The sequence below is a fragment of the Phaenicophaeus curvirostris genome, chromosome 20 (assembly GCF_032191515.1).
Source record: "Phaenicophaeus curvirostris isolate KB17595 chromosome 20, BPBGC_Pcur_1.0, whole genome shotgun sequence".
Lineage (NCBI taxonomy): Eukaryota > Metazoa > Chordata > Aves > Cuculiformes > Cuculidae > Phaenicophaeus > Phaenicophaeus curvirostris.
This window is the reverse complement of record NC_091411.1, coordinates 11,798,802-11,823,531: the sequence shown is the minus strand read 5'-3', so window position 1 is coordinate 11,823,531 and position 24,730 is coordinate 11,798,802. Positions and strand designations below refer to the sequence as shown.

At 40.2% G+C, this 24,730-nt stretch overlaps 1 protein-coding gene across 10 annotated transcripts in view; it reads left to right on the top strand.

Annotated features, from left to right (window-relative positions):
• The window catches only part of DENND1A (DENN domain containing 1A), a 175,661-nt gene that overhangs the window by 115,001 nt on the left and 35,930 nt on the right, over positions 1–24,730 (top strand). For all 10 annotated transcript variants that reach the window (XM_069873541.1, XM_069873537.1, XM_069873540.1 and 7 more), the window contains exons 14-18: positions 19,422–19,523; positions 20,080–20,167; positions 20,735–20,775; positions 22,177–22,248; positions 23,343–23,399. In XM_069873541.1, coding sequence (XP_069729642.1) covers positions 19,422–19,523; positions 20,080–20,167; positions 20,735–20,775; positions 22,177–22,248; positions 23,343–23,399 — 360 coding nt within the window. The remainder of the gene's footprint in view (positions 1–19,421; positions 19,524–20,079; positions 20,168–20,734; positions 20,776–22,176; positions 22,249–23,342; positions 23,400–24,730) is intronic.

Sequence of the window (24,730 nt, the reverse complement as noted above, 5' to 3'; positions counted from 1 at the left end):
TTAATGAAACTGAAAAGGCATTCTCTTTAATCTCTTACAGCAGGTTGTTATGTAGTAAATAGGGTTGTTTTGTAATTTCCAGACTGTTACAAGATACTGTGTTGTGTAATTCTGCATGCCATGCTAGGGGTGGAAAACTGAGATTCTGAGGGGAAGGTAATAAAAAATATTGAAGGAAGCTGGTGTGACCCTCTGCTGAATACAGCACTCGTGTCATGAAAGATGCCATCAAACTTTCCTGTCCATCATACGTGTTAAGTTAAAGCAACAAGCAAAAAACCCAACCCAAAACCTCCAAACCTCCACACACAACCCCTGAAAAGCCCCCCAAACCTCAGCACGGGGGTGGTTTTGTACTTCAGTCTAGAATCCTTGTCCAAAGTAAGGGAAGGTGTGTGGCACACCTTGCAGCTAACAGCAGCACGAGGTGGAACGGTCCCTTCCTCTTGAGTGTGGATTTTGGAATGCTAATGTTCACAGGAGTGCTCGTGAGGTTATTGCCGTTTACCTGTTTCATGCAGAGTTTAAAGTTTTTTTGGTGTCTTTTTTGGCTGTAACCTGTGAGCAAGCTGAGGGGAGGAATCTTGTGTTTCATGGTTTAAGGAACTTTGGAGCCTCTGTTCAGCCATCGGACTGGAGAGGGTCGCTCTGTGTTGGTGCTGCGGAAATAAAAGTAGCTTTGTTCAAAAGCCTCTAAATCTTCCTGTTAGCTGGGAAGGTTGTACAGTGAGAAGCAGCTCATGATACTTTGGCTTTGCTGTGGGAGAATTTGTACATTCAACTGATAAATTATTCGTCTCTGCCTCTCACACCTGATTCTCCTTTTTTTGTGCTATTTTATACACTTGTTTTTCTTCTCAAATTGTTTCAAGCCTTTGTTTGTTTGTGTTAGCCTGACTTTTGCCTGTGTTTTTATTATGTTTTCTCTTGATACTTCGCTTATAATGGAGAGTGCACAGCCCCAGCAAGCAATGAAGCAGCGTGCAAATGCAGGAGAACTTGAAGATATTTCCCGAACTAATAAAGCGCAGGGGACTTAGAACAGAACAATGAAGCACGTAAACAAACACCAAGCATCAAATAACATAACCACTGAATTCAGTTTCTGTGTCAGGCACTTGGTGACTGTGTGTTTTTTAAATGAGCTGTGAATAAGTTACATTTGGTATTGGGGGAATGTAAAAGGGGAAAAAAGAAAACAACCCACCCCCCACACAAAAAAAAAAATCCCAACCACTAAAAAATCCCACCCCTAATGGCAAGTGAGGCAGGCAGGGAAAGAGTCACATTCCCGTCCTCCTTAGCATGAGCAGCTGTACAACTGAACAGGCAGGACAACTGCCCTTGAAAGAAGATGGTAGAAGAGGTTTGGGGATATGGATTTGTCAAGTAGCCTTCAGTAGCAGGCAAACTTGATGAAATAACAATAGAAATTAGAATATTTGGTCAGATTAGGGACAAATAAATAGAGCTTCTTAATAGAAAGATCACACCACTCTGCTCTTTCATCATGCACATTATGGATGGTGTATGGATTGGAGCATGCAGTTTAACTCTTAGAGTACAAAAAGAGTGAAAGGCAGTAAATCAGTTATTCGCAATGATTTGCTTAGGTAGGTGATAGAGCTCATACCATGAAAGCCTAAAATGCTTTAGGCTTACAGACGGAAAGGGGTATTTTTGTATGTGTGACGTAATTGACAGTTGGGTTTGATTGCTTCCCATGGCAGGCGGTGCAGGAGACCCGTCATCGCTGGGGGTTGTCCTTGTCCGCGGGATCACACAGAGATATTCTGATACTGCCCTGGGGCTTAACAAAATCACACATGGATGTGGTTTCAGTGGTGTGCTTGCTATGACCCCGATTCGTCCATCCAGGAGAGGGATGGGTACTGTTGGGTGGGGTTTTCAGATGGGACTTTTTACTTGCTTAAGGCTTCTGGAAAGGGAAAGTATGGAAGGGGACTTAGCCCCTTTTCTGATTTGGCTCTTGCATTTCATCAGAGATTCAGGCAACACTTTCTCACAAATATGTTGGGTTTGATATGGACAGAGTGTTAGTGCAAGATAAATTCTGCTTTGTGACCAAGCTGCTATGTAGGTAAAAATCAATTTAGCATTTGGCACTTCCTTTTTCTTCTTTCTTCTGTTTTAGGGGGCACAGAAACGTAAACTGTGCAGAGGGGCTGATAAATGCATTGTTCTTTAAAACACACACTGCTGCAGTTAGTGAAATATCAGCTGAAGATTCCATCTTTTCTTATCTGTTTCTAATTTGATTCATCATTTTCTGTTACTTTCATTCAAGGAGCAGGAGCTTTTGGCGATGACATATTCTATTGTGACTGAAATATGCATTTTGTAAGTCATAGCTTTACTTGGTATTGGAATAAACTGTGTATGTACAGCGTGCAAGATTTATGCAGAGCACAGCTGGGGGTATTCTGCACAGAATTCCTATGGTTTAAAATGTCTCTTTCAAGTTGGAGAATGTGTTGTGAAGTAGATACCATTATGATAATTGCAAGTTCAGCTTCTCTGTCTTGCTCCATTATTTTTTTGAGTACAATTAACACATCACACACACTTCACCTGGTCTCTCCTCATTTACCTCTGACACTTCCTTGATATTTATTTAGACACATGTGGAGGCTTTGAACTCCAGAGCTGGTGTAGGCACGAGGCTGTTGGGGTTTTTGGTTTTCTTTATAACATTTTTCTTGTTTAGAGATATACAATTAGTTTGTAATGTTAGAGAAAAGTGTACATCTTGATGTCAATTTAAGTCTTTTACTTATTTGTTAGATGATCAGGACGTAAATCGTATCAAGATGGTAGAGAAAACTGTGATTACTCTCAAATCAAAATACCTGCTGAGAAGTTGCAGCTGCAGCTCGGTTGTTGTAGTTCTAACGAGGGAATGGCACAGAGGAGAGGCAAGAAGGTACCTGGAAGAAAAATTTATTAATATGAAAAATACATTTAATTTGAAATTGTTATGTTTTCATTAATGTAGCACAAGCACAAAGCACAGAACTCAGTGATCTGTTTGAAGTAAGCTTTATTCTGTCAGACTCAGCCCCAATACTTTTGTTTCTGAAAACAAAAGAAAGTTTGTTTTAAAAACAAAACAAATTTTTTTAGACTGGACTTAATAAATATGACTGGCAGAGTTTTTACATCTTAAATAATGTCTGTAGTGTGTTGTGGTATGTCCCATGTCTGTAACCGTCAGCAGTGTGATGCCAGCATCCTCCGGGAGACGGCGAGACATTATTGGCAATAGCTTTTACAATTTTGGGAAAAAAGGACATCTCTGTGAGAGATCAAATCGTAGGGATACTACAGGAGAGGAGAATAGGAAAATATCGTGATCCTGGGTTTACTCAGCCAAAATTAGCTTTGGAGTTTTCTTTTTTTTCTTTTACCATTTTACTTCAGTTTTAGGAAACCTCCTGAGGCTTGGAGGTTTAATAAGGAATAAATCCAAACTCCAGTCTAAGCTTGATCCTCACAATAAAGCAGGAAATTATTCTGGATACTTTCATTACTTTTATCTGCAGTTTGGAATGTACCGGGGCTGTGTTCGTAGAGTTCCCATTCATCGGCCGTTCCCATGATAGTGGTTTCCGCTAAGGTTTTCGGTAACTGCATTTCTGAAAATGTCTGATACTCGTGAATCAGTTTGACAGGAGAAAGGTGTCATCTACTGAAAAAGAATTAATTTTCTTCATTTTAAAATTGAATTGATCAACTCCAAGCTTTTCCAAACTCTAATATTTTCTTATGAATGTTTAAAGCTGTTTAGAAAAAAGTGGGAAGCGAGTTGTGCCCTTGAATGAGTTTATATAAAGGGAGGCTTTTGTTGATAGGGAAGGTTCGTCTCAGTTCTCGTGCCTTGCAGAGAATCTTTCTTGCCTCCTGCAGCACCAGTTAGTCACAAAATGGAAATCTGTGAAAGGTTCTGAATCATTGTCTACAGCAAAGGAAGAGCGGTGGTGACAGAATACAAAGTTGAGGTGTGTTGTGTCACTTCAGCATTGTCATCACCATGGAGAGATCCATTCTTGTCCGGTGGCATCTTTGCTGTGTTGCTGAGGGAAGGGCACGATGCAGAAACCATGAGAACGGGGCATTTGTAAGGGAGACCTGCATCACAGTAACACAACGGGAAATCAGGGCTTTCTTTTGAGATACCTTTGGCTCAGGCTTCCAGTTTTTAAAATACACATTTAAAATTATCTCTGCTACTTGGGAAAGTGTATTTTTCTAATTTCTTTTTTTTTTTTTAATGAAATCATTCTGTAATAAAATATTTCAAGTCCTGGCTAAGCTGTAGAGCTTAGGGCTGATAAACAAAGCATCTGAAGCCAAATGGCCCGTTAGCTAACCCCAATTAAAATAAAGATTTCATTGCACTCTGTCCTGACAGAGAGGGAACATATTGTTGCCTTTAAGGGAGTTTGGTTTAGTTAATGAAAGAATTTATTTCATTTTTTCAAATACAGAACCTAATTAAATAAGTTTCAACTTGACTTGTAGTTGAGGACATTTTAACTCCTTAAAGGTTACTTCCGTGTCCAGTGTAGCTCCCTTTTGAATAACTCCCGATGCAGTGTTTAGTTTTGTGATTTATATAATGAGAAATTTTATAGCAGATCTTACATGAGTTACTATATGCCTGTTTTATACATGCATACATGTATGTTGTTTATTCTAAATGTGTAAGACTTGTTGACGTTACTCACAGACAGTAACTTACACAAGGTTCTTAAAGTAACGTGGAAATGGAGGTGGCTTGGGTTTGCTCTGAACACGCTTTAAGAGCTGTAAGTGATGTATGTACGTTGCTGACTCCTGCTGTTCCATGAAAAGGAAGATATATCAAAGAATTATTTTTGGTGAAGCTCTCCAAGCAGTAGTTAAAATCTCTGGAACATTTTTTTCTTAGAGAGGATTAATGGTGAAAATGAAAGCAATTTGTAAGGATTACAAATGTGATTAGTTTGCCTTTCTTCAGGATCCGTCTGTACTTGTACAGGTAAAGTTCATCCCTCGTTTGTCAACTACTGATTTATTACATATTCTCCATGAAGAATATATGAACAATAAAGCACACTTTTATCTAAATATGCTTTTTTCTTACCTACAAGACCATTTTGTACTTGAGGCGGTCAGTGGGAACGCTGTCACTTGCCTAAATTTTAAAACATGTTAAATGGCTGCAGTCTGTCTAGTAATAAAATCATATGAGATGAGTTACAGTTGCTGTTGAACGATAGCGAATAATGCTCTTTGGCTGTGCTGTTTGTACTTGGTCCATGTGGTAGCTGCGAGTAGAAGCACCTATCTAGCTTTGCTCAGGGAGTGGAGGGTTCTTTTAAATTACTGGTTACAGAAGCTGAATCTGATCAAGGAGGTTCATGCCGAAGGTAGATAATCTTTAGTTTTAACAGTTAAATCTTTTCCCCAAACGTATCTATGAAGCTATAAATATATCTAGTCTTGGAGCAGGGGCTTTCCAATTAATAGGGAAGATTTCTCAATCACAAGTTGAAAACCATTCAGATGATGCATCCCCTCATTTAGGGGTTTGAAACTAATGTCAGGAGTATCTGTTCTTTTCTAAACGTCACTTAATCATGCATCCTTCTTTACGTGTTGACCTTCTTTACGTGTTGAATAAATTGCTTTCCAGCTCTTTTAAAAAGAGTTTCCAGGGAGAACAAAGAAGCTGTCACCAATAATGGGCCATTGATTTCCCTAAGTCAAAGTCATTCCCAAGGCTTTTGGCTACCTTTGCTTCAGGTCTGTGTGACGCTGGATTTGAGTGTTACCTTCAGCTATGGAGGTAAAGGATATTGAAAGAATTTCTACCTGTGTGAGGAAATAAGTTCACTTTATTTGTAGATTAGTCACAAAATGAACTGGGAGGGGCTTGCGAGAGCTTTTTCATTGAGAAAGTACTCTTGGATGTGGGTGTGAACGTGAACGAAATTAAGGATGAGATGGTACTGGAGACCTAACTATCTCTTATTTGTTTGGCATATGTTACAGATCTTGAGATAACTGAAATGCAGGACTGTTCTCTTCTGTGAATTTCTGCAGAGCATTATAATTAAGATGTGTTTCAGAAATCTAAAGAATAGTTGCCAAACACAACCAAAAATAAAGCATCAAATCTAGCCAGAGTTCTAGAGATTCTCACTGCCCTAAAGCTACACTTCCCATCCATTATCTTGTCATAGCTCATTGTGCTTAATTTTAATTAAATTCTAATAGCAGTTTTGCAGTCGTAACCGACATGGAAGTTTTTGAAAGGCTATTATGCCCACAGGATATTTTTCATATATGTTTTTCTTGTTTCTTGTTTTTTATCTTGTCCAAAGTCTGTTCTTTGGAGAAGTCCTTGATGATGGAGAGCATAAACCAGAAAATGGTATAGAGGCTTGATGGACAAGTATCAGTTTACAGCTGGAACTGTTCAACTGCATTTGTATTCTTTGCAAATATTGATTCGAATAGTCGTATGAGAAGTGTTAGAAACTGCTGTATTTGATAAGGATCTTGGCTTTTATCTAATTTTACTGCCGCTCGGTGTAGTGTATACAGTGCGTATTCGGCGTTTAGGTGTCGACACGCAGATGCTGAATCTTTAAATACAAAACCAGCTTTTGCGATGCTGCAACCTGCAGTTCTTCCTTTTCTGCCTTTCAGGGTGTTGTGTTCACAAATGCTATGAACAGCTTTTACTTTGATATCCCCATGTCTGAGAAGTCACTTGTTATGCTTAAAAAACTAAAATCCAAACCCCTAAAATAGTGTTGGATCATCAGTCCTTATTGCCGTATAGGAAACCCTGTAATATTAATTGGTTGTCAAATCCCTAAGAAATAATAGATTAACGGGCTTGATCATAATGCTCTGTTGAGAAGCTGAAGTTTGCTGTCCCCAGCCTCTCTATTTAACACAATTACAGATACGCATTCAGGACATTTGAGTGGATTGCATTTCATTAATATGATTTGAGCAGACAATGCTAAGTTGCTGTTGGGCCCGCTCTGACAGCTAATTACTGAAATGAAGTGTGTACATGGCTAAGAAACAATGGAGCACTTGTCAGGAACGTTAAAACAATACAGAAACAGTGCCAGATCTTGGAATCGCTCCTCTGAACTGTTTTTCTTGTCTCCACAGACCAACCTTGGGACATATGTGGTTCTGCTGGTGAGTTAGACTTTAAGGAAACAAAGTTTGTTACCATTGACTAAAATGCAAGGTAGTTCTGATTTGCCTGTTCCTCTCTTTGATGCAGACTTGCATACAGTTGCCCCAACTGCCAAACACACCTACCTTTTGCTGGCAAACATTGCTTTTGCACGTTTTCCCCCATGAAACATCTAATCAGGTTATTTGAATGCTGGAGATACTGCAGGTGTCTGACCATTTTGTAACATGATTTACTGGAAAAGGTCTCCCCAGCAGTTTGAAGGAGGGGGATAGGGAGTCACTTCTCCTTGTCTCTTCCACTAGTCTGAAGGGAGAAATAACCTTTTCATGGAATCACTTGCAGCCCTTGTGTTCTAAAACAGTGGCTTTCAACTCTTCTCATTTTTTTTTCTTTACCCTGTATTTGGGTATCATTCACTGGGAATGAGAAGTTGCATTGCTGGGGAATTGTCTAACTTGGCATAAAGTAATGACAAAGGAAAAAGCAAGAACTTGTCTGGGCAGCATCTGAAACAAGGCTCTCCCATCCCATTTCTGGCTTTCTGGATTTTGGTAGCTGTTGTCTTTCCGAAGAGCTGCTATTTCTATGTAGGACACTGTGCTGTGTCCTTGGCGTTGAGTGCTACCTGTGCCAATCCAAAACCTTCGTGTGCGCCTCAGTCTGGAGGAGAAGCACCCAAAGCTGCTGTGTGCGAAGGGGCTTATCTCAAGGCTTTTGTGAAAACCTGTGTTACCTTCTGTTTTACCTTTATGATGTCTGCAGAATTATTAAAAACAATCTCCTGTTCGCTACAAAGCATCTTTATCATTCAATTCAACTGACTTCTGTACTGTTGTAAGAGAAGGTTCTGGGTATTACTGGAGATCTTTGCTCTTGCTGCTAAGAGGAGTCTTGGATTACTGGTGTCATTATCTCCATGCGTGCATCCATATCCCTGATTATAATGAGAGGCGGTGCCACCTCTGAGTAGCTTGTGTTATTTAATCTGTGCAGCTCCATGTCCAGAGGTAACATGGAGACAAGGGAGTTTGGATTAAATACACTTGAGCCCTTATTACCTCAGTAGTACTTGCTCAGTTTTCAAGTTTTGCAAGGTATTTTTAATCCGTGAACATCTCAGTCAGTAAACAGAAAGAGAGGAAACTGAAGTGGATTTTTCCATCCCTGTGACAATAATGATCAGCTAAATATGCTGATTTAATCAGATTTGCAATCTGGTGACCTAAACAAAATGCGCCTTTAAATATGTTCCTCTTCTCATGATAACTGAGGACTTGTACCTAAGGTGCCAAAGAGATTTTGGGTTGGTGTCCTTCAATGAGTAATTCAAGTGATTCTACTGCAAGCCCATCCCATCAGGCAATAAAATAATTGCAGTAGAAAAATGTGCCATTTCTTGCTGAATTTGAATTGAATCTAAAAACTTTTTATTGAAATCTGCTGCTCCAGTTGGAGAAGAGGAAGATAGAAGCAGATTGCCAGTAAAGGGCCTGTGCTGCCTAAGCAACACAAGAATTCAGGTTGAGGTGCAAGGATAGTTTGCTATCTTTGCAATTCATTTCACAAAGCAAGTTCCAGACTGAGCTCTGTTTTCATGTGTTCTTTCTTCATGGAAATTATGTCCTTTTTCTCATTTCAAATTAGATGAGTACAATGAAATCCATATTTTACATATTTATTAACAAGGCTTTCATCCCTGTGGTATTGTACCTATCCTCACTACTTTATGCAAAGAAATTACAAGGAGAGCTCTCAAACCTTTAGAAGGTCTGTGCGATCACTCTTTTGGCATTTTTACTCATACTTGTATTCCTATTGCATGTTGCTCTGCCACCCTTTATGTACTGGCCTCCCTGCCATACCCTGTTGATGACATTGATTTTTTTAATTCCAAAATAAATCACATTACAGGCCTCACATGAAGACCAGATATCACTCCTTACTGCTGATAGAAAATTAGTGAGTGAAGAAACTATGTCGACTTCACTCTCTGGCATGTGGAGGGTTAAGGGAATTTTTAGCCTCACCAAAAAGTATTTGGTCAGGTACTCAGGTGCTGGAAATTTTCTTAGCAACATCAGTCACCTAGGAACATGATCATCTGCTGTTCTGGGGGAGAGATTACAGAGCTTAATGATTAGCTACTATAAGCTGCAGCTGATGCCAGACTCTACCCCCTTTACACCTAATTAGCCTCATTAATGAGCTCTTCTGCTCTCCACAGAGAGGGCTTCCTCCTTGGAATAGGAGGCAAAAATACTTCACCCAGGTAGATGTGCTGAAACCTTTAATTATTGCCCACACCTGCAAAGCCTTGTGTCTGACAGCAATATTGCTTAGCTGAAACCCTGCTTATTTACAGTGACCACAGTGCAAAGTATTAACTCTTTAGCACCTTAGGGATTGGGTTTGAAGCTTTGAAAGTATTTATATAGGGTCTAAATCGAAGAACTCAAAAATTTTGTTTAATGAAGTTGGGTGTGTGCTTCATATGTGACAAAATATTTTAGAAGTTCCTGAGTTAACTCTGTAAAAATGAGTTTAAATCGCTGTTGAATGTCAAATCACCAGAATGAAGAACAGTCAGGCATCTTTAACCCTTTAAATGGGCAACTTGTGCATTTAGAGCCATGTAATTTTGTGCTGCTACAATTAAGATATGGAAAATTATTCATGCAGTAATCAATGGACTAGACAATAACTGAGCTAATGAAGTGTTCTGATGCGATTCCTAGCTGTGGCAATTATTGGTAAGTATCTACTACAGTCGAGCATTTAAATTTCTTGAAATTTGATAACATTGTGTTTGTTATATTGATTATTTGTTTTAATGCTAAAATAGCTACAGGATACTTGTGTGTGCATTTGGTTAAAGTAATTAAAGCAGATGTGTCTGTACATTTATCAGGTTAGCTCAAAAGGCAGCACAAGTGCTGACTCTTGTTTTAAACAGGGGATGTTCAGGATGCTGATTTCTCAGTGCAGCCACTTTGTTGGCTCTCCGGTGGCTTTTCCCTCGGTAGCCGGCTTTCCTGACTCTTCAGCGGGAGATGCGTGCTGCGAGGGTACCGGCATCCCGGATGCAGGCACTCTGTGCGCTGGGAGGAAAGCCACCCAGGCCAGCCGAGCACTCGCTTTGCTTGAAAACGGAGCAGGCAGGTGGTGAATGTTCCCTTTTGCCGATTTTCACGCTTATTCACCTGACTTCCTCAGAAAACTCCCTGGAAATCCATCTTCTCAAACAAACAGAAAGTTGTGTGTCTCCTGTGAGGTGTGTCCAGTGCCTGTGTGGAGTGACGGGACTTTCCAGCCAAAGTTTTGTGGTTGTTTCCTCTGAAGATGTTGTGAGGAGGATGCTGAGCTAATGCAAACTCAAGCATTGAAAAGGAATTTGGAACAGAAACTTGTATTTGTACACTCAAGAATATTGAGAAACTGAAAATAGGGTCTCAAAGCCGTGAGGTCATCGCAATAATAGACATTATTATTAGCAATTCTTATGAACGTGTAAAGTTTGGTTTACTTTATATAAATTAAGAATTAAAACGGCATCAGGCCTCACCAGCGAAGGTGAGGCACCATCTGAAAGCAGGAATTCCTGTGCATTTTGGCAGGAAAGCACTTTGAATCCAATGCCAAAATAAAGCATCAGAATGAGTGATTTCTCAAATATTTGGATAATGTTTTGTTGGTTGTTAGTGTCCTCACAACCGTTACATCGATGGGGTTGAAGTCTGGAGTTTTCCAACTGCAATCTTGGCAGTTTTGTTCTGTTTCCGAGGTGAGAAAGCCTGAGGTTCCAAGGCAGACGAGAAGGAATTTTACAAGCTAAAAATGCTTATCGAGGGTGTGCGGGGCTGGAGGGGAGCAGGGCGGGCGGGTTTGGCCCAGCAAAAACCATCTGCTCTCTGTCAGAACGTGTTACAAGTGCATCTGGAGCTGAGCCGCGGCGCTGCGACTCCGAGCGGTCAGGTGCTTGTCTCCACGACAACTCGAGGAGCCGGGTAAGCGGCTGCGCTCGCAGCCAGATGCTGCTCTGCACATGTGGTCTCATTAGGTGGCCTTTCCCTCCTCACTAAGGAGTTTGGAAATTCTGCGTGGTTTCTGTGTCGCAAACGTGTAGCTGATATAATGGGAGTTGGGAGGAGCCCGGTGGCCGAGCGCTGAATAATGACACTGGCAAAGCTCAGGTTCTGCGTGGGAGCCGTGGGTTTGCAAGGGTGCAGAACAAATTCCCTTCATTTGTTTCATCCTGGGTTGTGCAAAACCTGGGAGGGGGAAAGTGGTGAAGGGAAAAATCTGCTTCTTTCTCTCTTCAAACTGAATGCAACTTTCCCTTTGTGAATATGTCAGGAAGGGATTGGGGGCTGACACAGATTGCACATCTTGCAGTAAATGCATGCAAGACACGGTGTTCTCAGTCCCTCGGAGGCAGGATTTCTGTTTTCTTTTTTTTATTAAATTTTTTTGCTAAAAAGCTACAAGTGAGATGTTGTGGGGGAGAGCCTGAGGAAATTAAATCAAACCTAACATAAAAAATGATTCTTTCTAATAAGGCAGGATCCTCAGCCTATTGTGAGATGGGGAAAGGGCTTCATTTAGTGCCAGTGATTGAGGAGCTCTGTTAAAAGTAATTGAAAAGTCGCACGGGTTTTGTGACTTCGCTGATGTGGATTTTTCTCTGTCTTGCCTTCTCGTGTGGTAAAATCTGAGCCTTTTTCTGACAAACAATGACTGGCAAAGGGAGAATGAAGAATTCTCATTTATTTTAAAAGGGAAATGCTTTACTTTGCTTTTTTGCACCTGCGAGGAGAAGCATCTTGAGGGGTTGTGGCTGGATTTCTTATTTCTTTCCCAGAAGCTGCTTGGGCAGACACAGAACGTGCCGATGCTCCGCAACGAGCGGTGGAGAGGCCAGTTCCAGGTGCTGCCAGGAATGGAGCTGTCGTGTCTGTCAGAGACCAGTAACATAAGTTACTGAGTTGTAATCCCACGTACGTGATAAAGAACAATAGCAAGTGTATTTTGTATGTGTTTATATTTTAATCGTTCACCACTCATGTAGCAGTCTCTGGGGAAACCAGAGTCAAACAGAAAGGAGTGAAACCTTTTTCCAGCGTTCCTAATGCAGTGTCTTTGGCTACGTCCTCAGGGAATGTGATAAATGCCTGCTCTAAAGGGACTTCTTTTCTAGATGTGTTTTTTCATGGCAATAGTGGAGGCTTCCACACCGAATTATCAAGTGACATAACATGATGACTAATCAAACCTCACTGAGTTCTGTTATAGTAATAGCATTTACTTTGCCAGATAGGGTATGATGGAGGTGGCACTGCGTATCGTGTTACTGTGTATCTACCACAGGCTGGATGTCTCTAACTTGGAGAAAACCTAAAGTTCAATTCTGTTATATCTATTTTATTTATAGAGACAGGTTTTTGTTACTTAGCTGAGAGGGTGGGATTTTATGACCTCCCTTTATGGCTGAAGTTTCTCTCTCATTGCTTTAGTGAAGTTAAAAGCACTTATTCTCCTTCTGCATCTATATTAGCATTTAAATATTATATTTAACTATTTCTATCTTGAAATATTTGTTTTATTCAATATGGTTTTGGGTCATGATACAAAGGAGTCGTAGAATTAGAACAGCAGGTGGGAAGCAACCTCAACAATCGTCTGGTCCACCCTCTCTTGGCAAAAGCACAGTCTAGACGAGATGGTCCAGCACCCAGTCCAGCTGAATCTTAAGTGTCAAAAGTCAGGGAATCCACCAGTCCCTGAGGAGATTATTCCAATGGCCGATTGATTGTTCTCATTCTGAAATACTTTCCGCTTGTGTCCAGTAGGAATCTCCCCAGGAGTAACTCGTACCTGTCACCCCATATTTTTTCCGTGTGACTCCTCGTGAAAAGGATTTTTACATGTATCAAAGGAATAAAAAGAAAGCAAAATATTAACATTCATGACCTCTGGGTGTATTGGTCACTTCTAAGTCTTGGACAATAATTTGTTTTCCAAAGATTTTTTTTCCTATTCTAACAAATATCATGTATTCTATTTAGTTGTAATAAATTAAAGAAGAGCGTGTCCCTTGTCTTGTAGGAAATACTTGGTGTAGATTGTGTTTCCAAGCACTTTTATATGTTCTCATAGTATGAAATAACGCCTATAAAGAATTGCTCTGTAATTTTTCTCCTTTTTTTTTTATATTGTTGCTAATGTTCCACAATAGTTAAAATAGAAAAAGGCCCTTTTATTCTAGAGAACCTGAATTGGTAGCTGCTTTGCATGCAGAACATCCCAGCTTCAATGGGAGCACGGCTCATGGAATGATTGCAGAACTAGGCCCTGAAATTACCTCGCCAGCTAATGATAAAATCGCATGCAGGCCACAGGGGTTTTTGTGGAATAAATATAAGAGTGGAACAATATACAGTACACATTATACCAGTAATTTAAAGCATATTCAGGACAAAGAGAGAGTTCCCGGTGCAGGCAGCATCATAGAGATTTGCTGTATCTGATAAAGATTAGGTTTCTCGGCTCATAATACCATACTATTACTTTTCTTTTGTTAGTCTTTCAACACCTACACTCATGCATTGACACAATATCAAGTAGGAAGAGGAAGAATAGCCCTGTATTTAAGGTACTGAACAGGGATTAAAGAAATTTCGGTTCTTTTCCCTGGCTCTGCCAGAGACTTTTGTGACCGTGTACAAGTTACTTATTATTTTCGTGCCTCTATTCTTGATCTGTGAAATGGTGATATTTTTCTTTTCTCTCCTCCCCCTCCCCCAGCCCCAAATGATCCTCACTGGCTTTTTTGCACTGTATCTTCTAGGTTTGTTGCCGGAGTTGTAGGAACGTGGGGCTGTATCAGTTGCTTAGGGATAGAGAAGGGCTGGCTGATGTCAGCGATTCAGAAATGGTTGAATTAGCCACGTAAACACCAGGACAGATGGCTTCTCTATTACAGGGAAGTGGTTTCATTATTTGTCAATATGGGTATGTGTCATTTTACTTGGTATAACGTGAATATGCCAGGTATTCTAATAAACTAAAAGGGTTTGAAAGGAGAAGCAAACACGTTGCAGTGTGATGGAAGTCTTTTCCCATTATGCATTTTTTGTTAGCTTCATGTTTTATTTGAAGCTGGTTTTGTGTAAAGTTTGTCAGATCCTGTATTGGCTTTGGATATTGCCGTGTCAGATGACGTGTAAAGGCACTTTCACCAAATCTATCGGTATCTGAGCTGGTTTTCTTAGTGTTTTAATGCAAATAAATATTACCCAGTGCTTTTTCAACAAAAGTTTCATAATGATGTTAATGCATCCTTTCTGAGGATGCTTTACTGTTCTCTGGGTTTTGGTCAAGAATGTATTTGCTGATCTGAGTCTGGTTTTTTCCCTGCAGTTTAACACAGGGCTCCAGTCGGCCTTTAGTTTTATCAAGGGAATTATGTGGGATTTTTGAAAATGCTTACAAGGTAAAGTTTTGAAATTTATTAATTTCTCTACATGAAAAAAATGGGTCACAGCCAGTGACACAAACTCTATGTTTTTGCAAGCTTTTGTTAGTGCAAGCTGCGTTCTGCTGCTTGGCAGTACAGTCAGCAACAACGCTGCTGAGACTTTTCAGTCATGTCCCTTTCTCCCTTTTGTTTTTTCTTCAGTGATGTTATTACAACTTACTGCAGGAATTGCCAGATCACATGCAGAAGAACGAGAGCTGTCAGGAGTTCTGGTTCCCCAGCAACTGCAAGGGCTGAGAATTTAGAGCAATGGTCCAGTTTGTTTAGTACTGTAAATGTTACTAAAACTACCTGTAAAAAGTGTAGATGCTGTAAATCTGTTTTTTAAAAAAATGGAAAAAGTGTTGTGGACAGTCACCGTCAATGGGTTTCTCCCAGAGGCTGCTTTTCCATGAGACACGGTGTTTGGACAGTGCAGCCTGTATTGGTCAATACATGGTTTTTTAAATGCTTTTCAAGGTTACACTTAGCAATGCCAGTTTCTCAGAACTGGTAGTCTCTCTCTGTTCGGAGTCTTAATTTAGCTTTCTTTAGAAGTGTGGTCAAATCTCCGAGCTTGATTTCTTTGTTCCTGAGCAGCATCTTGAAATGCTGATAAAGCTGTAGTAGCATTTGCTTAATGCAGAGTATTTGATCTGTGCTTTCTTGATTCCATTATGACTGAGGCAGATGCAAAGAGCTTTCTCGCGCTGAACATATCTAGTAGTGATGGGGAGGTTATTTGTCGTTGTAGTCGCAAACTGGATGAGCTGCTGTCCTATCCGGTGTCTGTCACCAACTGCAGATTTTCTTTATGGAATCCTGCTGGCTGACTGATGATCCTCCTTCAGCTGTGATGAGCTAATCTTTCCTTGACATTGCAATCGCAATTTGTGGAAGGTCTGCAGAGCCGTTGCTTGCCTTTGGTTGCTGTTGTATCCGACGTTGACATATATATGCACATCAGCAGGATCATTCTCTTATCTTAGTTTCATTATAATTCTGGATAGAATTAAGATGATGATTCCTAGAACATCCCTGCAGGCTTTATTTTATCATTTGTAACACAACCAATTCTAGTAAAGAATGTGGTTATTTGCAGCATCTAGGTAGTAATAAACTGGTGATGTATGAATCCCTTGCAGGTCGTGGTTCTTGCAGTATGTGCGGGGGTTGCTGTGCTGTATACCGACACCAGACTTAGAGCCGGTAGACTGGCAGCTTGTCCTCTTGTTTTGCACCTCTCAATTCCACCCACATTTTTCCATCGCGTGGCTGGTTTACGGAGCAGCTCTGATGGCGTGTGTATTTATTAGAGAGGCTTTGAAAGAGCGCCTACGTGCTTTAAAGGCATGCACACAGCAGCACAAAATTCATTACCCTGCACCACGTGCTGACCGTAGTAATGCAGAAGAGGTTACATATATTTTCCATGGCACAACTTTTAGGGTTGTCTAAACAAAATCTTCAGGTTTGGGTCTGGTATTTTGTTCAGTTTTCTCTTTTTTCCCCTTAGAATCAAGTTTTGTGATATCTTTGCTTGTGCGAGACGCTCTCGCTGCTGACCTAATCTGAACCCTGTCTGTATTCCCTCGCTGTTTCCTCCAGCAGTCGCTGCTGGCTGTGAGGCCCCGTTGCCCAGAGGCACCTGTGGTCTCTCATCTCTCGCAGGAGTGGGAGTTCTCTTAGCACCGGGGTATCTTCCCAGGGGTGTCCCTTGTGTTTGCCTCTGTCCCTTCCTCCGAGGCATTCTACAATCTTTGCTGTCTTGTCCTCTGTGTTTTTAGTCTTTTATATTCCCTGGGAAGGTTATTACCGTGAGCAGCTCCTGCCTGCCTGCAGGATGGTCTGTCAGACAGTTCGGGTGTGAGCTGCTCTCGGTGACAAAGTTTTTCTTTGTGAGGAAAAGTAATTTCCTTGAAAGATAAGTGACCACGATTAAATTTTTTTTACAGCAGAGCTAAGCAAAATCAGGCTTTATCTGTCAATTTTCTTTATGGCTTCTTAAAATAGAACAGCAGGTTTCATGAGACTCTAGAACAGCCTAAAGTAAGGCCTAGACTCTCCTTTCGTTTTTCACTTGCTGCCTTCAATAGTTTTAAAGATTATTTTAGGACGTAATAGAATTCCAGTTTAAAATTGGGGCTGGCAGCAGCTCAGATGTGGGCTGAAACTTTTCAGCATTTTAAGGGGTCATGAGAAAGCAGCAGTGCCCTGATGAACTTCATTATGCTGTGTGAATATATAAAATATTCATATAAAGAGAGATTTGCAAGGGCATAAAGAAGGCCCTTATTTTTTTTGAATGCATCTGGAAGTCTTAAACCTTACTCTTAGGTTTGAAAGTTACTTCTCTTGTGTTAAGTTACAGATTAAATGTTTTTGAAATGTGTAAATATTTGTATTAAAAAAATAACTTTGTGATCCAATATTGAAATACATGTGAATTCTCCAGTGTTACAGATCAAATCAGATTCCTCATGGAGGCTCCTTGTGCACGTGTTCAGAGCATTTGCAGTGCCATGTCTCGGCTTCTGTTAAGCATTTACAGTTGGAAAAAGGAATAATGGATATTTAAAGTATTGACGAATCAAGGTTTGAATTCTAATTGTTGGAAACAGCAAGTTTAGGAGTTGATGGGTTTATCAGGATGAATCATTTTGACTGATTTACATGGGAGCAAGACCATTGATTTAACAAAATACCCGCCATTCTCAACGAGTCCCCTCATGTATAATGTCATCTGTCAGTAACAGCACAGCTTTATAATTCACAGTTAACTAAATCTGCCAAGGAAGTGGCCTTGTAGTCTATCTTGCCTTTTTGTAATGAAGCTGTGGATGGGGGTTGGCAACAGTGTGCTCACCCCTCTGGAGGTCGTGGCGGAGGGAAGGTACTAATGCATTCCAAGCTGAAAAGCTCACGCTTGACCTTGATGATTAAAGTTTTTCCTATCATCTAGCAGCAGTTGAGCCTGAATTGGCTCTTAAAAAGTCAAAAGGTCTAATCAACCTAATGAACAAACTCAATCATTAGTACTTTGGGGAAGGGGCTGTGTTAACACTGTAATAATCCCAGGCTCCCCCAGCTGCTTGTGTTCATCGGAATGGTGCGTGGCTTGGCTGCAGGAGGAGGAACCCGTGTCGCTGCTGGGTGTACAGTGGAGGAGAGGAGGCTTCTTTTGGCAGGAGGCAGTTCTTTCCACAATCTTCATACCCTTAAAGGGTTCCTTCCAACCCAAGCTATTCCACGATTCTCTGGACATAGGCAAAACTTTGGATTCTCATAGATTATAGAAAGTGTTGCTTGTTTCATTTAAGGTGTGAATTAAATGAAAGCAAACCGTTCCTCCGGTCAGCTTCTCTGATCATGGACTCATCTGTGCTTTTCTTCATGTATTCCTCCTAGCTCTTTTCACACTCCAGATCGTATGTATGTCAGACACAAATATTTTTCAGGCACCCCTTATTACATTCTGGTAGCTAACTTTGATGGAAAAGCCTTTTTCATACTGGTCAAGTAGATGTTGCCTGGGCCCTGCTTGGAAAGCATCTGCTGCTCCGGTTTTTGTAGTAGCAGATGGATTTGTGATCTCCTAAGACTTTCTCTTACCAATTGTAGTGCTCCATGGTACCCTGGCTTTTACTTCCTGGTACCTGAGAGGGAGTTTGAACAAATCTGGAGTGGGATCACAATAGCTGAATTTAATATATTAAGCCGTTGCGTGGGGAGCTTATTTTAGTCCAAATTGTCAATCCCCTCTCAAAATAGCTCAAGTGGTGCTGTGACACGGGGTTTCTTTGAGCACAGGCATTTTAGTGGCTCTGTTATCCTGACTTTGCACAGCCAATGGTAAATGAGATTGCTAATACAAAAACCTTTTGGAAGTGGAATGGTACCACACTTTTGCACTTTAAGGTTTTTTGCTTTCTAGTGTCAATTTTAAACACTCAGTAGGTGACGAGTCAAATACCTTCTACTGTAAGTATGAAAAAGCCTCCATATTAATTACACATCGGCATAATTCTATCAATTTTGTTACTTTCCTGTTTTTAATTCGATAAATAGAATTGCTTGCTACATTGAGTATTTGTAGATTTAAGTGTGGAGGAATTTTGTGCCCTTGTGGCAGATGCACAGCAGACTTCAGCATTAACATAACTCATTAAAATGAGATAAAAGTAGAGCTGCAAAACAATTTCAGTCTTCTTCCAATAATGTTGTGAAAATGGGAAATTTCACTCATTCAATATAGGAAAGCCACATCTTTCTGAACCGTGGAGAGAACAGAGTAGACATTCCTGACTCGTTTGTGCCGGTAAACTGGCTGGGTCTGCAGTGCCAGATAAGCAGAATATACAGAATTTGGATGGCTCTGTCATATTTTGGGGACATATAAGTAGAATTACCTTTTTGGATGATGAAAGTTCCTTCACCAGCATTAGCGAAATGCGCCTAAAGCAAATGTGTTTTGTTTTGATGATAGGCGACTTACCAGGTTCCAGCCAGTTTCAGTGACGTGATTGAAACCTGGAAATAAATTGCAGTTTATTCAGTGTTATGTAAAACCTACTGGTTTTCTCAGTTTTATCTACTTCCCTTCCAAAATAAATAGGCAGGAAATTCAAATGGATTCAGACAAAGCTTTTTCAGTGTTTTATGTTCTGAACTCTACAGGGTGAACCCATCACTTTCTGTGAAGAAACGTTTGTGTCCCACCGTTCTGCTGTCATGAGGCAGTTTCTTCAGAACGCCATCCAGCTCCAGCTCTTTAAGCAGGTACTGGCTTAATTACTTTAGTGTAGAAGCAGATTCTGTAGCAGTACAACCAAGGTTTTCAAGGGCTGTTCCTATATTCATTGTTCTGTTGCCACGTGATGAGAAAAATTCACCTAGTTGGCAGGAGCTGAATTCCTGCTCGCTGGCTTTTCTCAGGCTCAGGTGCTAAGGATTTCTCTAAGAGGGGTGTGGTTTCTTCCCCTGAAGGTCTGTGCTCAGTTTTGATCTGAGCATACCTAGACCTAATTTATCTAATCTAAACTTTGTACAAAAAGCCTGTAACTGTTAAACGGGATATCACTGCTTTGGGGAAGCTGGAGACAGAGATGTACAGATAGACGCATGGGTGCTGCTTTTTCAGAAGCCTTTTCAGAAGCAGCATTCCCTTTTGCATTGGCAAACATTTTGCCAGCTTTGGTTATAATTTCGTTCTGTTTAGAGTCCGTCCCCAATAACAACATTGGGGTTATTCTAGTAGATGCAGGGAAAAGTCTCTCTGAAAAAGTAGAGGATGGGATGGTTGATTTGTTCACTCTCTCTTTTAATGTTGATACAGTTCATTGATGGTCGTCTGGATCTTCTTAACTCTGGAGAGGGCTTCAGTGATGTTTTTGAAGAAGAGATAAATATGGGAGAATACGCAGGTAAGAAATACAATATTTTGAAGTAATTTAGACACTGTTCTTAACTTACTCTTTGCGGGCCATCATCATGTAGTGGGTCATTGCGGTTACTTACCTGAATACCTTAGGCAGCAATGATCCCTGTGGGTTGAAGTGTCTTAAATTTTGCTGTTTCCTCTGTCAAGGACTTTGAGCAGTGTGTTGTAGTGTGATTCAAGTCTGTTCAGTCTTACAGAGCCTCGACTTTACCTCTTGGCTAAAGTTCATCTTAAAGAGGACGACACTGGAAAACCTTGGTTTTACCCAGAACCATCTCACACTTCTTTTAGCAATCTTAAAAGTATCCCTGATTTCTCAAATGTCTGAAAGACAACTCAGAGAAAATGGAAATGCCTCTGAGCAAATAAACAAAAATTTCTAGATATCTGGTCAATTTGTTGTGTTTCCATTAAAAGGAGAGGATGGTTGTCCTGCCTGTTTGTTTACTGTTGATGCTCCTGGGACCACAGAGTGCTAACATCTCACAGCTCTACCCTGGTTTCCGTTTGGCAGAGTTACAGTTTGTTTGGTTTTTGTGATTCTCTCTAGGTAGCGACAAACTGTACCACCAGTGGCTTTCCACAGTGAGGGTAAGAACACAATATTCTCCCAACAGGAATTCTCAGTCTTACTGCACCATTTTCCAGTTCTGTTGGCCATTCATCTCTCTGCTCATGATCACAACCAACTGCTTCCCCAGAGGGTTGGGTTTAGCTGTGAGAAACCAATGTGCTCTTCAGATGGAGTACAGAACAGAAGGAAAAATGCACTAAATGCAATCACTTAAGAATTCTCGAGTTTTTTAATCCCATTTTAATGTCTTGGATGCAGCTGGAAATAAGTTATTGTTATTTTGGAAAATAGTGGTGTTAAAATTGAAATATGTTATTATAGGTGATTTTAAGTCTCTTTTGATGCATAGAATGTGAATTATTGAAAAGTAAAGTATTGCTGGTTTATGGGTGTGAGTCTGTAGGAAGGATTGAATTGTTTCCTGACAGCACTGCGTTTTTCAGCATTCCACTTGCCTGTTATCCCAGTTATGAATGGAGTTATGTTCCTTATACAAAAGGCTGGGCTCAGTATTAACTCAAGAATTTTCAATTATAAGTATATTGTAACTAATGCAGGAAATCCCATCACATGATTAGACAGGTAAATATACATAAATATATAGGATGACAAGTAATTTTAAAATTATTAGAAAGGGGAATGACTCACAACAAATATACAAATGTGTAATTAAATTCAGCTGTTGATAATTTTTGTTGAAGATTAATTGTCATGTAGTAACAGAAGGAGTAGATCTTAAAACTGTTCGCATCTGATTGCATCTTATCTCTGGAAGTGTAATTTTGCACTGAAATAAGAAAATACGGAATTTTCCAAAGTCTTCATCCCCTGGAGTTTGCCCATCTCCAGTGTTTATCGAATCAGGTAGGGTACAGCGATAGACTGCGGAGATGTGTAAAACACCCACCAGAAGAACAGATTATTCTATCTGACATATTGCTGTCTCATGACTTTTATTACGTTCACCACATGCAATTCAGCTTTTCTAGAGTTAATGTTTATGGCTGTTGTTAGATTTCATTTTCTCTCAATTTATCCCTTTATCGAATCTTTAGACCTTAAAAAGGTGGCAGGCTATTGATAAATAGTAATGGGGGATTGTGGGTGGAACAGTCACAGGACGCTGTTTGGAGACACGACCTGTAAGGCAAGGACTCCTGGTGTTAGAAGATGCTGGCATTTTTCATTTGAACGCTATGGCCTTGGCCAGAACTGGGATACCTCTGGAAAACCAGAGGCAAACATTTAATGTGGTTTTACTTGTGTTCCTTTTCGTTAAATTTACCGTTTTAATACTCGGATCTGCTAATGAACATAGTCAACGCTTTGTTATTTTAAGCTAAGAATGGTGGGTTTTAGATTGCTGTTTGCTCTAAAGAGCTTTGATAAATTTTATTCTATTGTTACTATAATTATAGAAAGGAAGCGGGGCCATTTTAAACACCGTAAAGACCAAGGCCAACCCTGCCATGAAGACTGTCTATAAGTTTGTAAGTATGGAGTGCTTGCTTACGGCTGAGGTGGGAGTCTAATTATGATTCTGTTTTAACCTTTCCAATGAAACTCAAGACTTAAATCAATTTGTACTGGACTCACAAAATTACTTAAAATAGACATTCATCTAGATTTCAAATTTAAATAGAAAGACATTTTGAAATTTAAACATAATTGAAATGCAAAGTAGAAGGGGACTTGTGATTTCTTTTGAAAACACAGGTGATAAACTCTATTTATTACATGGCTTTGTTTATGGGGAATAGTGCCTGTGAGCTCGGCTAAGCAGCTCTACCATCTCATTGTTACTCGGCTGGAAGTCATTGTTACCTCAAGTTGCTCTGCTTGCAGCTTCATCGAAATAAGGGAATTCTCTCATTTTCCAAATTGTTTCCATCTTTTCTAAATGTCGGTTAATTTCCCCTAGAGATTTCTTATACCTGCTTATTTAGAGCCCACCTTACTGAGTTATTCTTTAGATGAGAATGTTTTTCATTCTGTTAACAAACAGCCCGTGTGTCGCTGTGTTATCCCGTGCGCTGCCAGCTCGCTCTGCGGGGTAAAAGGCCAGAGACAGGGGAGCATTTCTTATCGGCTCCGTTTTAGGCAATAATGCTACAAAAACCATTGCGATAACTATTCAAGCTTATTGTCTCCTGCCTTCCTCCAGCCTGAGAGAGCTGGGTAGGTTGCAAATTACTCTGCTAAAGGGGCCTGGCATCCCGAGTGCTGCGAGGAGAGAGTTTGTGGGACTGCTGCTACTGCTGGGTGGTCCCTTGCAGCAAAGGCTGAGGGGAAGACCCAAGGGTGTGGAATGCCCAAAGGTGCAAGATGCCTGTGGGATCAGAACAGAGTAAAGAAAATGTTTGCAATGAGGTGGGGATGGTGGTTTTTGTATGTCTGGGGTTTTTTTTAGCTTGGTATTTGTTTTAATATAAAACATTATATATATACACATATATATATACCTGATATGATTTTTCCTTACCGTTTTTAGTAACTAAAAAAGGTGAACCTTGCTGCACTGAAATCAAGCGTAGTCACGGCTGGAAATAGAGGGGATTTTAACTTAAATTAATTTTTCATGCAGGCAAAAGATCATGCAAAAATGGGAATAAAAGAAGTGAAAAACCGCTTGAAGCAAAAGGTACTTGAAGTTCTTATTCAAAATGTATAAGCACTGTGTATGAAATACTTGGCCACAAAAAGCATTATGTGATCAATAGGAAGCTGTTTGATACACTGTTGTTAGCACACTTCAAAATGCATTACCAGCTGTCCTGGATTTTTCACACTGTTATAAATATTCACAGACAAAAAAACCCGCTGTCTTCAAGTGCATTGAGGCTCTGACTTAAACCCACAAAAGCCAGAAAATCGAGTGTTCTGTTTGGAGCGGTCCCTCTCGTGTCCTTTGTGCTGGGGCACTGTCGAAGGGGCCTTGGCAAACTGGGAGACCTTCCCTACACGAAGGGCAGTGAACTGCTCGCAAATGGCAAACTGTTGTTCTCCTGAGCTCTCGGGGAAAGCGGCAGCAGCCTGGTGGTGGTCGCTGGGAAGAGGGTTTGTGCGTTTCATGACTGTCTTTATGCCTAAACTTGGCAGTTGGAACTAAACTAGGGTTGTGTTCATTTCAAATTTGAATTATTGCAGAACAAATACTCAAACTGTTTGTTGTTTCCCAAATCTGTCTGTGTTGGTAAACAGTACAATTGCTAGAATACTGAATTGCGTTTGAAGAATGTATTATCCAGTACTAATTGCTCCTTTGAAGCCAGAAGCATCTTCATATGGATACATACCTTGTGAATGAATGGTTAACACTGCTTTAGGTTTATTTCAGATATTCTATTTATTCTATAAAGCAGAGCTGTGAGAGTCTTTTGGGAAAACAAGATCACTGACTCACTGATGGAACTGAAGTTTATATCAGAAATTTGTGTTCAATTTGTTACGTAATAGTTTGGGGTTTTTTTAAATCTATGCTATCTCAGTAAATTTTGTCTCTAAATTTCTAAACCATCATATTACGATAACACTGCAAATGCATTCCTGTGGCACAAACAGGACTCTATCGAATGCGTAGGTTGTACCTTAACAAAACATTAGTGCAAAGGGATCGTTCTGCCGCCAGGTTCTGAGCTGCTGGAATTAACTGTGTGCGCAATCCGAATGCTGTTCACTCTCTGAACACTAGCAGATTGCTAGAGGTTTTTAAGGAAGATAAAGTTGCTTCAGATGCTTTTAATGCTATTTTATTTTATTACACTTACTACTTTATATGTGGCTACTTTTGGTAGAATATGAAAATATTAGAAACATGAAGCAGTTTTCTTGTACATGGAATTTTTTTATGTAATTCCATGTGTTTCACTTCTGGACATACCCTTCATGAATAATAAAATATTTGGCCTTCCCAAGTGTGTTTCTAAGGCAGTTGGAGCTGTGTGAAATGACCAGATTAATTTCCTCTATTTT